The sequence below is a fragment of the Haliaeetus albicilla genome, chromosome 7 (genome assembly GCF_947461875.1).
Source record: "Haliaeetus albicilla chromosome 7, bHalAlb1.1, whole genome shotgun sequence".
In the NCBI taxonomy this organism is placed as follows: Eukaryota; Metazoa; Chordata; class Aves; order Accipitriformes; family Accipitridae; genus Haliaeetus; species Haliaeetus albicilla.
Window position 1 is genome coordinate 26,889,670 of NC_091489.1, and position 15,210 is coordinate 26,904,879.

The following is a 15,210-nucleotide window of genomic DNA, read 5'->3' on the forward strand; positions in this document are numbered from 1 at the left end:
TGGAAGCATGCACCTGAAGTCCTGTGCTTTCAGCTGTTAAGGCAGACCCAGTTTCGACTGCTCTCCTAGCAGACATAGTATTTGCTGTGTGTCTGTCCTCTTCACCTCCAGGGCACTGCCTGCCTCTGTCCCTAGATTTCCCCACATCTTTATAGCTACTCTGTGGCCTTTCCTCAAAGGACACTTGCTCCTCAACTGGTACACACAAAACTGGCCAGTTTCTTCAGGTCTCCAGAACAACTGATTTTCATTCTAAGCACATCTGTTGTTTTACAGCGATTCCACTGACCTCTTTTCATGTTACGTGTAAGCCATAGGTACAAATCAACTCAATTCAGACTGAATTAGGGGTTTTCCCCCAAATGCCAATCAATAACCTGATCAAATGAGTCAGTAGCATATGAACTCATCTTGCCTTTAAGTGAATATGTACAATCCAGATGGCAACTGAGGTCTGCCATCTCGAGCTACGTGGATTTTACCCATGTTTTGAATAACAGTGGTCAGTACAGAAGCTTCTTAAAAATATACCTTGTCCTTCAACTATGCAGTGTGTTCAGTGCTTACAAACCTCTGGTCTTTCATCTGCCTGCTACTAAAGTACTGACCAAAACAGCCCAGCAATGCATTTGAACGGGAAGCACATTTGAGATGTGGGATGGAAACAGTTTCCTTTATTAAGGAAAAATATCCCTAAGAGTTGAGACAATAGGCCACAAGGCAAATATGTTGCACAAACCACACACAAGTACTCTGATCCTGTTTATTTTCCCTATTCAACAGAAACTTACACTGGAAGTTGATTAAACTTCATCTATTACTGAGCAGAGGTGACACCTGAAAAATCCAACATAAAGACAACTATTTCCAGCAGAATGGGAAAAGCACTTTATGACTGAGAATGAACAGGAAAACAGGAAGCACTACCTGCCTATTATGTGACTAAAAGAATCTGAAGGGAAAAATAATTCTCCTTACTACTGCTGATACAGGCAAGTGAAATGCCAATGGAGATAGGCAGATGAACAGTTTTATCCTAGTATTATTCATTCATGCCTTTTTTTTTTTTTGGTGTTAAGCCTTATGCAAAGGCCCAGATCAGCTGCACACATCTGTATGCCTTTGTTTTTCCAGGCTTACAGTAATACAGCATGAGTAGAAAGTAGTGTTCACTCACACCCTCTGCTGATCTTTCAGGGAGCAGGGCAATGACCCAGCTGAGCATCCCACTGCTTTCAGGCAGGGAAAGAACAAGCAGCTAGGGGCAGGAGTGCTTAACCCGATTTAAATTGTATTGGGGTCAAGTGAGAAAGGACTTGCATCATCTCCAAGTCCTTACAAGAAGTAGTGGTGCAGTCACACATATCACTGTCTTCTAATTCTGCCACAATATTTACTAGCAATATCGGCCTGTGTTATCTATACCCACCCTGCACAACCAGATCAAGAGAACTGTGGGGCTGCAACATGAAGTGGATTAGCAGAGCCAATCTGGCTTAAAACAAAAACCTTAAAATAAAAAATAAAAAAATCATAAAAGAAAATCCAAACTTTTAAAAGCTGGGTTCCCAACCTGGTTCACAACACAGCTCTGAACAGCGTACTACACTATGAGGACGGGAGAGACTGTCTTCATCTGATGGCAAATCCACCACCTGACTTATCTCCCAGCCTTTGAGATACAAATCAGAGGTAGCTCATAACACATCAAAACATGATCTTAAAATAATCACCTATTTTTAGGGGAGAAAAAAAACCCTTACACATATGCATGCAAACAAACAAGATAAGTAAAATTAAAAGTACCAAACACACACTCACAGTTCAGTCTAAGTTTTTGTTTGCAACCAAAACCCATCATGTCGTTGTCCAAACCAGTCCATGCATTTTCCACCAAAATAGTCATCTGAACTTTGGCTTTAACTGGTTTTATCTACAAAGATTTTTGGTTTGAAAAGACAGATGCACTACCCTAAATGGCAAACAACCACACCATTGCGGACAAGGATTCATTTTTTAAATATATTTTTTACAGGCAAGCACTTCTACCTTCTTTGCTCTCTGAAAAAGGCAAGGATGTTTTCCAACCTTTTATCACGTGCCTATGCTAGGTCTGTGCTAAGTAAGATTCAGGTAAGCAATGTTTTCTGTAGCATTTGTTGGGAATTCAATTGTTTCAACTGGCAAGGTTTTTTTATTCTCTTTTATGTATTTACACCAAGAACTTGGGCATTTTATTTTTCAGAGTGTTGGGAAGGGCCTTTTTGGTGTGGTTTTGGATTTTGCTTTTTTGTTTCTTTTTTTTTTTTTTTTTTTTTTTGAAAGAGTGTTATGACACAACTATACTATTTGGGAAAGCCATGTGTTAAAAGAAAGAAGAAAACTAAGCTAAAAAATCAGGGGATTCAGAACAATAGTAATTACACAGAGAAAGCTGTGATCTGCTGTACTTATGCTACCTACTCCTTCCAGGTCTTTTCTGCACAGACCTCTGTGCTTCAGGAAGTCCTTAGTGTCTGCAAGCTCAGCTGCTCTAAATGAGAGACCATCAGCCACCAAAAAACTTCATCAGAGCTGTTCTACTTAAAAATAATTTGTAAGGGGTTGAGGCAAGCTTGTCAGATATGTTAGAAGTGTTTGGCTTACCTGTTTAATTATGTTCTTTGCAGTAATAATCATTTCATCTCCGTATATTTCATAAAAATTTAGCTTTCTTTGTTTTAAAAGTCCAAATACTAGTGATACAAGTCTCTCCTATCAAGAAGAAAAAAAAAAAAAAAGAAAAGAAAAAAACACACGAGAAATATCAAGGTGAGGAGAAGAAACAATTTTAAGAAATTACACAGCAGTAAGAAGTAAGTTCATGTATCAAACACATGGTGAACAGTATTTAGATCAGTCCAGTGCCTTGAGGCTAATGCCATGCTTTAACTATACAAAGTTCCCTGTGGCAATACCAGCTAACCAAGTCCCTTCCTCCCAGCCCCTTTCATGCCTGTTCCTCAGTTGTGCTAATCTACCTGTGCTTAAAAACATGGATATTTCTAAAGATTAGTGAATTTACCTTACCCCAGGCAAGAATGACACTAAATACAATTGCACCAGCACAAGTGAGAGGCTATCACATTGCAGTGCAGAGATGGGAAGAAACTATAGGGCAGAAATGGGAATATTTAAGTGCTATTGCCATTCACTGTATTTCATGAAACCCGTAGATGAAACAAGACTAAACAGTTAATAGGGTCTAGCAATTACTGCAGAACAGTACAGGCAAAATCCAGAAAAATCTTTTCCTGTCTAGAAAGCAACCACAATAGTTTAGTCTTCAGATGTTTATGAACTTCAGAGGAATGATATATATACATACATATATACTGCAAATGAAGCATGTATTCAGGGCAACCATATGCTTGATACGAGCACCCATAAACGCATAGGGAGACAGAATGAGAACAACGTGCAACTATCAGCTTTCATTGCATAACTGAAATTTTACAGTCAAGTAGATATGAGAATCCATGTTCTTTTGCCATTGTACTTACATGTTGAGGTTCAAGAAGTGAACTCAGTATACATTTAATCAGAGAAAAGAGAACTGATTATTTTGAAAAATAAAGTAGGACTGGATTGCAGTTCCATGAGTTTAGTTACAATTATTTAATTTTATCAAGCACCAAAAAAAAGCGGGGGGGAGGGGGCTTGGATGAGAAGAGAAATAGTATAAAATTATAATGTTGCTACTAGGGACCCAAGTGAATTAGTTGGTACTAATTATGTTAAAGATGCAAACATATTCATCAGACAGTTTATTTCAATAACAGACATACCTCTTCTAGAATTTGGCAATCATCTTCTAGGGGTCTATTTAAATCATTGCGAGCATAAGTTGAAAACTCTGCAATCATCATTTTATCTATCAGCTTTTCCAGTTCACAAAGCTGTGAGCCAAGATGCCTAAGAAAAACAGCCATTGAGATATGAGCTAAATAATCAACCTGAAAACGAATCATTAGTTCACAGTTGAAGAAAATAACCACCCGCAGGTAATTTCCATGCAATCAGTGCTGGCTTAATGGGGGGCTCAAATCTTTCACTTCTTAGAGCAGCTGAAACCATGCATTTTTCAGAGGCACTGCCACCTTGCAGCAAAACATAGGGACTTGAATATTGATGGATGGTAAAAATTGGAATTAGTGAGGGTTTGGGGGGCTTGGGGGCTTTTTTTTGGAAGGTGCTGAGTATCTATCTTCCCAGTGAAGTGAACCAGAACTAAGAATACTCAGTGCTTGTCAGTGTAAGTGCTAAAAAGGAGTACTTATTTTGCTCGTCCAGTTCCTCAGTTCATCAGTCTGCAAGTTCTTCCACTTCAAACATTTGAGCTTTTAATGTGGTCACAGGTTTAATTCACGTGACTGAGATACAGTAATAGCTTTACATGACAGGATGGCTTTCAGAGAACACAGAAGAGTTTTCAAATTTGCCATTTGTATGCTACTCTAAATTAAAAATATTTTTTCCCTGTATTGCATGTTTTAAACCATGTTTTGCAGACTGTTGTCATACAGAACCACAAGAGAATTTCTCACATCAGAAATGTCGACCAGTCTTTAAAGGTTGTGCAGCTAGAGAAACTTCTGGCAGAGTAAAATTAAAAGTGGGAATTTCAGAGATGCCAAACACTCCAGGCTTTCCAACTGCTACCAACAGCTGGGAGCACCAAATATCTGTAAAAATCAGACTACTTTTTCTTTGGGGGGAGGGGGTGGGAGGTGGAGAAGAAAGAAATAGACACTTTGCCAATGAGAATTAACAGAAGCTGTGATATATTCGGTAAACCTGGATAAAAAATGGGGAGGATGAGCCTATATAACTCACTGGTGTTAATTCAGTGCTGGTGTAGCTGGACCATTAGATTGCGTAGAGCAATAAAAATGTCTTGGGACTCCCTGGTAGGAGCACTGCTGTACCATTACAAAGCCCATAGGATCCATCTTCACAGCCCTTGTAGGGCAAAGGCAGTGCCAGGGTGCGAGGAAGCATGATGCCAGGGTAGCTCCTCCCTGCAGAAGCCCACATGGCCAGCACTGAGCTGAACTGAATGAATCTTGTTGGATCTGAGTTAAGCAGACTAATTTTTTTCTTTTTTTCACTCTTAAGATGACCAGGGATGTGCCTGCTTTTGAAACTGTTGGTCAAGAATTGGCTGGAATGGACCAAGTGGACACATTTCAAATATCTAATTTAAGCAAAAATGGCCTCTAGAAAATCCAAGCCAGTTGCATTATGGACATTTCAAAGCAAACCCAACAGAAAAAACCTAAAGATTATTATTTGCAATGTAATGACTGGAGTTGCAAAACTTACTGCAGGACTAATAGCCACAACTCAAAGACTCTGACTTAGGTAAGCACAAGGATGCTCTTCAGCAAATTATTTCTGTAACTGCGCTTAACTACATTGAAACACAATGTAACCTACCCTCTCGAAATGTCCAATAAGAGTTCCCAGCACTTGCTGCCACCACTTCGCCCAAGATATTCTAGCCCCTAACAACAACAAAAGTCCCTCCACGCTGAAACAGGCAGGAACAAGTCAAACCTTAATTCATACTCCAGCAAAATGCCTTGGCAATCTTCTCTTAAGAGGTACCAGTCACACATCAGGTCCTTTCAATGACTAAGTACTACAATTCTTTGATGTAAAATTATGACTGCAGGGTAAAAATTCTTTTAAAATACACAGATGAGAACTATTTTTCCAAGTATCTGTGTTCTACTGTATTTAAAAAAAAAGTATAAAAGTGTGGTTTGCCAGCATACCTGTGCAAAAAAATCACCGTATCTCCATCACCCCAACAAGGGCTGTGAAAACAATGTAAAAATGGGCAGTACAGATTTGTAATTTAGTTAAAATGTTAAGGTGGGGGTTTTTTTGTAAAATTAAAAAGATGAACTTGAAAAGGTTAAAGAGCTCTAAAACTTTAATTCTATCCTATATAAGTAGCAAGCAATAATCATACAGTTAGGACTGATACATATAATCACTGGGGATATTAACCTAGATTAAAGACACCAATTTATTACTTCACAGCACCATTAAGGTGCTTTCATTTTTTGCTATAACTAGAATCAAATTACATTTTTTTCTGTGTATAGCATGACAAGAAGAGAAAAATTTTTGTATATGGATGATCTGAGTAGTTTTCTTACGGCTTTATATTGAACGATTCTGTGACATTACTCAATTTAAAACTGTTCAAAAGCAAATTCTACAAGCTGTCAAGCACAACACTAAAGCAACAAGCTTTTTTTTAAAAAATAAGATAAATTATTTAGGAAGAAAGAGATACTAATTATTTAGAAAAATGAGATACTGATTTAGAAGTTAATCTCTTCTTAAAATAAATCAGGTATTTAACTTACTTGACAATTGCAGCATTCTTGCTCAGAACAAAGCAAGAACATCCATTTGGTATTTCTTGGAAAAAGCTGAAGTATTTCTGTATACCATCAATTTAGATTTTTTTTTTTAATTTATTTTTAGAAACACAACATTCTACTGAGAAGTTTTATCAATATCTCCATCTTTCCATTGCACATTATTTCTCCAGACATGCTATACACACAGGCCACTGTGAGACTTGGGAACAACTGTGCTGGGCTTCTCAACTGCACTTGCAACTCTGGTGGGGGTGATGACTTAGGATGCATTTAAATCACTTTTCTGAACCTTTAATATCCAAAGCAGAGGGGACATTTCCCACTCACGTCACTATTTTTAACTCTACCAAAGCAACCAACTAAGCATTATTCATAGAAATTACTTTTTACAGGCGAGATGAATATTTATCTGCAAATATGTTCCACATCTGACTAATCTTAAAATAACGGCACATTCTTGGGACATCACATATACCAACCACAATGACAGCAGAACTGCACTCTCTGCTGACATAGCACATAGGCTACTCAATTGCAAAACACAACTAATTCTGATTGGTGTTGGCACAGGGTTGTAGAAGTACACTCACTATTATCAAGGTAAATACAAATATGACTCAGTCAAGGGCTGTGCACCATAATCAAGTGGTTGAGAGCAGGAACAGTAAAGAGGAAAAAAAACTGCACTAAGGTGTCTGAAGATGGACCATCTAAGCTAAAAGAAAAAGTCTAACAGCTTCTAACAACTTTCTTCCCAATAGTTTATTAGCTCTTTAATTTCTTTTTTTATTTATTTTTTAAAAAGACTTTTTCTGAGATCTTTTCTACATAAAATTTGAGTCTTTTTCCAAACCAGGTAGAAGGGGTGTTAGAACAGGAGTTCAGCAGAACAGATGGACAAGAGTAGTAACCGTACAAAGTTCTGACCATTCATCTTACAGTTACTGAGCAACAATGATGCTTTTATTGTGCAAGCTGGGAACCACCACATTGCAGGAATCATATAACCTCTAAAAAACACCCCCCCTCAGTATCAACTTATAAAACTAAGTATACGGCTCCTCAACTGGCTGATTCAAGTCTCAGAGATGACTTAACATACACTACTTCTGCTAGCATCATACCACAGTGGCAACTTTGCATACACAACTTTTAAACTCTATATGACTACATTAGCTAAAATGATTCTACTGTATTAATACTCTTGCATATCACAGAGGACCTTGCCCAGTGCAGCAGCATCTCCCAAGCAGAGCTCTAAGCATCCACCGTTAACAGAAGCAGCCAGCACAGGACCTTGGACTCACTAATTCCCATAACTGTAGCAAACGGGTGAAAAAGCAGTAGCAACAGGAGCTTGGGCAGCACCTTCCTACTGTTTCTTCCCTTTCCAACTTCAGCAGCTCACAGAACTGGATTTCTGAGTCGGATGGAGCAAGGGGAAGAACCCCTTGGCCACTGTAAATACAGCTCTCCACAAGAGCAGACATGGCTGAATACATCCTATCTGACCAGTTGTCAACCTCAGGCCACATTTTGAGCCATAGTTTGATAGCTTTGCACTGGGTTTTGCTTGCAAAGCTTCTTCCAGCACAAGCACAGGCTGGAGGCTTACCTATTGAACACATGGTCCATGCATATTCTTTTAACACCACAAGCCTAGGTCAGTCACTAAAGCCATGGGCCCAGAGTGGAGCTGTGTAGCAAGAACTGTATCTCTGGGGTGCTGCATGCATGAGGATTGCAGACCACCACATGGAAACCATGTCTCAGCTGTGGGCTACAAGCCCTGCAAGACGAAGGTCCAGGCATTGCTTGGCTCTCATCTCTGCACCTCTATAACACCTGTAAACAAGAATGGAGTACAAAGAATCTCACCCCCCACCCCCACAAAAAAAAATTATCTCTGGCATATGCATTAGTCACACTGCTTATGCCACACTTACATTTTGTACCTTTTGTACTATGTCCTTTAGGAATGAACTAACAAAGATAAAACAAATCCCTTCAACCAACAAAATATGTTCAACACATTCTAGCTCTACTTGCATTTTATTGATTTCCTAGATGGTTACCTACCGGAAACTGTGAATGCCTTGAAGCTCTTGCTGTAACACCTCCTGTGTTGTTGCTATTAAGTCCAAAGCTCCAACAAACTCAGAAGTGGATAGCAGCAACTGTACTGTGGGCTGTGTTTGGTGTACAGTAGCCATTAACTTCAGTTTGTTGTATGCTTTTATACAGTTATTTCTGGTGAGTGACAGTCTTAAAACTCGAAGTGATCCTTCACACATTACTTTATCAATTTTGGAGATTTTCTCTCTAAGTAATTTTACAGCCTGGGAGGTTTTCCTGAGGTAGTCCTGCAACTCATGCTGAGAGGTCATTGCATGAAAAAATGCTTCTGAGCGCAGAGAAATCTGATGAGCAATATTGACTTCCACAATGTCCAGATAATGGCTTAGCTAGAAAGAGGAGGAAAAACAAACAGTGATGTTATGACTTGGCAAGTTTATCACCATGCAAATACACTTTCAGGGTATTTGTCTTACTGTATCATGAGGAAATTTTGCTAATAAAAATTAAAAACCTTTGTCAGATTAGCGAGCAAATAACTACCCGTTGTGGTTTGATCATTTGTTTTTAAATGAGCTCCAAATCACTTTGGGAAGGCTGACTTGATGCCTCTCCTGCTTGAAAATTACAAGGCAGAAAAGCAAATAATTTTAAAATACCCAAGCTTTTGTACCACACGGTTGCATTGACACTGTTAGAATATGGCCATTAACCAGCAGACAGCTCTGGATACTGGCTTGCATGTAAGAACAGTATACACATGCAAATACGCTATGTACTTCAGGTCACCTAAGTGGCTAAAGACATGGCCCAACTTTACTTGATGACATGGCTTTGGAATGGCTCTGTTCATTTAAAAGGCTGTAGCATCTTCTTTGTAGAAAAATCCTCAGGGTATCTCTGCCTGCAGTTGGTTTTGGCCAACCAGTTGGAGTTCCTATTAGGCACTGTGGGAGTCCCAGAGACAGAGTATGCCTACATGTTTAGAATCTGAAATTCAAGTTCTCTGTTGACCAGTTACCAGACCACTGGGTTGGCCTGATTATTTGAGCTGTAAAAGCTCTGTGTTCTGGCTTATGCTGAATATGCAAACTCAAAGGACTGAAGCATTAGGATGCTCATCTGAATGCTAATACTCAGATGACCTGGTTTCTAAGAGGTGCCAAGCACTCAAACCTCATGCTGAATTTCAAAAGGCCCATCCAGAGATGGAAACAAAATCAGCTGGAGAACGTTCCCTTCCTACAGTTACTTTCATCCTGCAGGTATTTAACACTGGGGATTTATACAATATGCAAACCCATCTTTTTTTGTAATATGTTTAATCAAAAACATCCTCCACCAACCAGCTGACACACCTAGCCCACAGGAAAAGCTGAAACAGACTAGGACATAGGAATCAGAGAAAGGGCTATTATGATCATTTATTTATGTGATTGTACCAACCAGATGGCCCAAGTCCCTTCAGTATGCTAAGTGAGGTAGAACAAACAGAACAAAATGATAGTACCTGCCTTAAAGAGCTTACAGTCCCAATGTAGGGCAAGACATGGAAGGAGGTAAGGAAGATAAAAACGTCAGGGGGAAATTGTTCAAGTAGATCAGCAGCAGTCCAAAAAGCACTAATAGCCTAAGTACGTGTGCCTAAGGCAGGTTTTTCAAAATTCTGTTGAAAAATGGCACCTGGAGCTAAGGATAATTATGGCAGCAGAGTGCCTATTTACACGTGGCAAGTGTAAACCTTGTGCAGTTCAGAGCCTTTAAAAAGTAAAACAAAAAATCCGGGCCCATTTCAGTAATATGAAGCAGTGTAGTAATTTGTCAGGCATGTCGCTTTGGAGGCAACAGAACTGTTTTATACTATTTAGGTATTTGTATCACCTCTCCAAAGAAGTGTGGCTCACAGCTATTCAAACCCTTTTCACTCCACTGCATCAGAGAGGGTTCTGGGTCTCCTTCACTCAAAGTCCATGTTGAGCATCCATCCTCCTGCTGCCAGGCACACTTTGTGAGTTTAAAGCATATGCCAGACACTGCTTTTTCATCTTCAGACAGCAACTGCCACAAGAAACTCCAAAGAAGCACTCCTCCAACTTTAGGTGTGGAGGACAACCCAATGAAGGATCAAGTTAGCCTCCAGCAGAACCTGTCTTTTCCTCCTGACCTGGCAGGTGAGCAGGAAGACTAACTCCTGGAAATTTGGAAACACCTTCCAGAGGATCTCATGTTATTTTTTCTCAAGGCACCTCACTACTTTTTTTTTTTTTCTTCTCCCCATCCCCCCCCCAGCTCCCAGAAGCTTTAATAGGTTAAACAGGAGGGAAAATTAAAGTTAGAAAACAGACTCCAAATGATACAGATTTTCTATAAGCATTTTACAGGTATTCATACCATAAAAATGATTCATTATGGGATTTTCTACAGTATGACTACATAACTAACTAACAACAACAAAAAAGACCAAGTAAAGACTTCTGTTTCCAATATGAAAGAAACAGCTCTGCTTTCATGCTGTCCAATGCACTCAAGTCCCTTGTGAAATGCAAAAATGGATCAGTGCAGATGATATGACAACAAAAAGGTAAGAAGAAGCTCCTGACATAAAAAACCCTTAGGATTTAGTGTTTCTTTTAGTACAGAAACCACAGTGCCTTGAATCTGGAGTTTTCCTGAGATGTGAGAAAGCAATAGGCTTAAACAGTGTACAACCTTTAGCTTTCCCTTCTCATAGAATTGCTTTTCCTCCCTAACAGCTCCACATCTCTGAAGTTCCCAGTATATACCTGCTTCACTAAGTTTTAGCAGTCAAGAAGAGCCAGTTATTAAGCCATATACAGATTCTTTTTTCCACATTTGGTAGATAGATTTATTTAGCAGGGAAAAAAGTAGTCTTTCAGTAAGATGCTTCCTGCATTGTTTACTAAGCGTCTGCAGCCTGATGTAAAATGAGAGATAACAAAGCCCACAACAGTGATGTCTCAACAAACAGTACAGAACAGTAGCAATGGAGTTTCTTTGTAGTAACTAGCAGCTGTGATGGATAACGACATCTTGTATCAAAGTCGTACCTTTTCTTGAAGTAACTTGGAGGAAGCTGCATCACGATTTCCTTTTCCACCAGCAGTACTAAAATGAGACCATGGTAAAACGGCATTAAATGTTAAGGAATCTTCCAAGGCAAAATCTGGTTTCATAAAAATCTGAAACAGAAAAACAAAAGAAATAAATGTGCCTCCCTCGCCCCTACATTTTCCTCCCCAGTTAAACATACCTCCCATCTCATGAAGCTAACAGGGACCTTATTTGTTGATTTTCAAAAACCAAATTTTCATTTATCCAGGCAACAAATCCATTCCAGACCTTACAACCAATTTACACTTTAAAACCTTCTGTGATCTGACAAAGTCTTATCTTCCTAAAAGTGGAAGGCACAGCTCCAAAATTACATAGGCTATCAAGCACACAAGATGATCTAAACATCCTGTATGTGAAAACATAGGTAGCATTAAACTGCATGTGGGTCCTCTAAAGGATCAGAGCAAACATTCTTCAATAGCGGGGGCATCCTACTGCTGATCTGCTCATTTCTGGGGCCATAGCTTCTACCAGACTGAGGATCCAGCCAGACGTCAGGGTGCAGCAAGTGTTGCCTGGGAGGGAACAGAGCCTCAAGCTGATCTCCTTTAGCACAATGCAGAAAACACACTGGTCACGGAAAGAGTTAGTAACATGCAACATTAACTACACATCTTAGAGAACTACTAATCTAAAATTCTCTCCGATAACATTATTTTTACTTGACAAAACTGGTACAAACCTTGAGCTTCCAAGCAGACAGTAGTACCCTTTTCCTGGTATTTATGAAGTGTAATTTTAAAAGGTTCAACATAGACTATAGCATCACACCACACTCAAACATTCTCGTTTTCTGGACTTTAAACATTGTGGTGACAGCTATTCAAGTAACAGCCTACATGACTGGCACAGAGGTGCTGACCCATATTAACACTCTGACTTCTTAATGTACCTAGAAAAAATTACTCAGACTGAAATGGAATCTGGAGTTGTGTCTTTTGTCAACCTGTCACAAAAAAACCACATCATATGTGCTGCAGTCATATATGCAAGAGGGCTTTGCTCAAGGATTCAAGGAGTTAAACCTAATGCTAAATTGTACACTATGCAATATTCAACCTTCTATCAAACTCTTCAGTTTCCCTTTCCTCCTAGAACATGGAGTGGCTAATTTTGCCGAGCTCTGAGGTTTTAACTATTAAAGATGAAAAAAGTAATGACTTTTGTATTCTACTTTAAGTAAGAGAAAAATCAAGACCGTGGGAAACGACAAAAAAAAAAAAAAGAAAGAAAAAGCACATTGTTCTTAGTCTTTTTAAATTCTGAGCACTGTAGATCCTCTTGAGAATCAGTTCAAGTAATCAGCTTGCATAAAATCTCTACAAAGAAGAGAGTACATTCATATATTCAAGACTACATGTGAGAAATCCTTATAAAAGCTTAGAGTGCACAGGAACCATACCTTAGGTACTTGTTCCAGATCTGTCCTGGATTTATCTAAAATTAAACAAAATACAAGTAATCATTCATGAGCAAACAATGGAAAACAATTACTTTGAACACCATTAAATCCTATGAGGAAGTCTTCAAGACAACAATGCCAGGTTCCTCACAGGGGGCGGACAGCGAACAGCGATTATAAATTGAAATGAAATGTTCTGACTGAACACGAGGAAAACCTTTTTCACCATGAGGACAATCAAGCATTGGAGCGGGTTGCCCAGAGGGGCTAGGTACTCTCCATCCTCGGAGGTTTTCAAGGCCCAACTGGATAAAGCCCTGAACAGCTTGGCCTGACCTCACAGCTGAGCTGGCTTTGAGATGGCAGTTGCAGTAAAGACCTTCTAAAGTCTCTTCCAACCTGAAATATTCTTTCAAACACTCTGTTGTCCTTTGTAGTTTGGGTCTCATGCTCAGAGTATTCAAAGGTGCTCACACTTGGCTGCTTTGACAGTGAAAATGTTAGTCATACAAAAGCAATCTACTTAGTACTTCACATTCCTCAATGCACTGTTCAATCAACTGGCAAGGGCCAGTAAAAGATCCCTCTAACATCACCCCAATTTTAATGCTCCAAATTGAAGCTGCCCATATAATCACTTCTGCACAGCACTTGGACGATGGATGCACAAAGGTTGGCAAAAAAGATGAACAAGGGCTCAGGACAAAGTCCCAAGCACTCTGAGCAACTAGCACAGAAACAGCCCTTCCCTTGAAGTAAGCTGACCTGACAATTGCAGAGGATGAGAGAGTTGAGATGGGAAAAGAGGTGCATCGTTGTACCCCAGCAGAACTTGAAGAAAAGGCAAATTCAGACTTTTGTGGTTCAGCCAAAACCCCCTTTTCCTCTCCTACTCATTAACTTAGTGTGCATTAAGAGGAGGCACATTGGAGGCCAAAAAAGGTGAGGAATTGAAAAGCAACAAGCCCATACCTCAGCTGAATGGTCTACTTGTCCCTGACAAACATGATAAGCGCTACATCAGCATTACCTCCCACATTCCCTCTTTCGTTCTTACTTTATTTGTATTGCAATACAAAAGGCAACCTAGGAATCACCCTGCTGTTCTCAATCTTTGGAAAGACCAACTCTTATGGAAGTGAAAGGCCAAGTCTTGTGGGCTGGAGTTAGATGAAGACAGGCAACGCTAACAAAAGAAATTATAGAAAATACTTTCAGTTTACCAAATGGTGCTTCTACCAGGAGCTGTCCATCTACCCAAGAAGCTCCCAGTTACTTTGGTGACAGTAATTTTCTCTTTTTAAAAAACAAAAGGCGCTTTCAAAATGGATTAAGCTAAGCCTGAAGAAGGAACTTTTATTTTGCAGTATGTGCCACAGACAGACTCATTCAGGATCGGCTATTCCAAAATAACACCAATCACAGAGAAACCCTACAGAAGGGCTTCCTTTTGCATGGAAAAGGAGGAAGAAAGCCGATTGAAAGAACTTAATCAAAAGGAGGAAACTACTGAATGTTTCTTGCTGCATTAACTGTAGACATTGATACAGACAAGCCTGATCAAACAGTGATTGGCAAATGAACCCTTTTATGCTAACGTTTTTGAGAAAATATATTAAAATAAATTAAATATTAAAAGCTGCTTCCAGGTTATGAGCGTTTCTTTTCCTTTCGCTTGTCTTTTTAATTTTGCCTCTCACCTTCCTTTGTCCAGTTTCATGTTAGCTGAACCATTTCCATAAAATCTTGAAATTCAGCCTTGCTACAGGTGCGGACACCAAAAAAGTTTGTCAGGTAGTCTTTGCTAACAGTAATCATAGAAATATTAAGCAGAGAACTGGCCAGAGCAGAACTTCACAAAGTTCAACACAGGAAAAGGCAAAGTCCTGCAGCTGGACAGGAATAACAGGCACCATTACATGCTAGGGGTATAGCGGCTAGAAAGCACCCCTGTAGAGAAGGACCTGGGGTCCTGGCAGATAACAGACCATGAGCCAGCAGTGCACTCCTGCGGCAAAGCATCCTGGGTTGCATTAAGCAGAGCACTGCCAGCAGGTTCAGGGAAGGTGATCCTCCCTCTCCACTCAGCACTGGTGAGACATCTGGAGCAGTGTGTCCCATTCTGAGCTTCCCAGTACAAGACAGACCTAGACATAC

At 39.7% G+C, this 15,210-nt stretch overlaps 1 protein-coding gene across 3 annotated transcripts in view; it reads right to left on the reverse strand.

Annotated features, from left to right (window-relative positions):
- The window catches only part of VPS54 (VPS54 subunit of GARP complex), a 54,272-nt gene that overhangs the window by 24,689 nt on the left and 14,373 nt on the right, over positions 1–15,210 (reverse strand). For all 3 annotated transcript variants that reach the window (XM_069787460.1, XM_069787461.1, XM_069787462.1), the window contains 5 exons: positions 13,054–13,088; positions 11,585–11,716; positions 8,520–8,905; positions 3,828–3,954; positions 2,647–2,754 (listed from right to left, as the gene is read on the reverse strand). In XM_069787460.1, the coding sequence (XP_069643561.1) occupies positions 2,647–2,754; positions 3,828–3,954; positions 8,520–8,905; positions 11,585–11,716; positions 13,054–13,088 (788 nt within the window). The remainder of the gene's footprint in view (positions 1–2,646; positions 2,755–3,827; positions 3,955–8,519; positions 8,906–11,584; positions 11,717–13,053; positions 13,089–15,210) is intronic.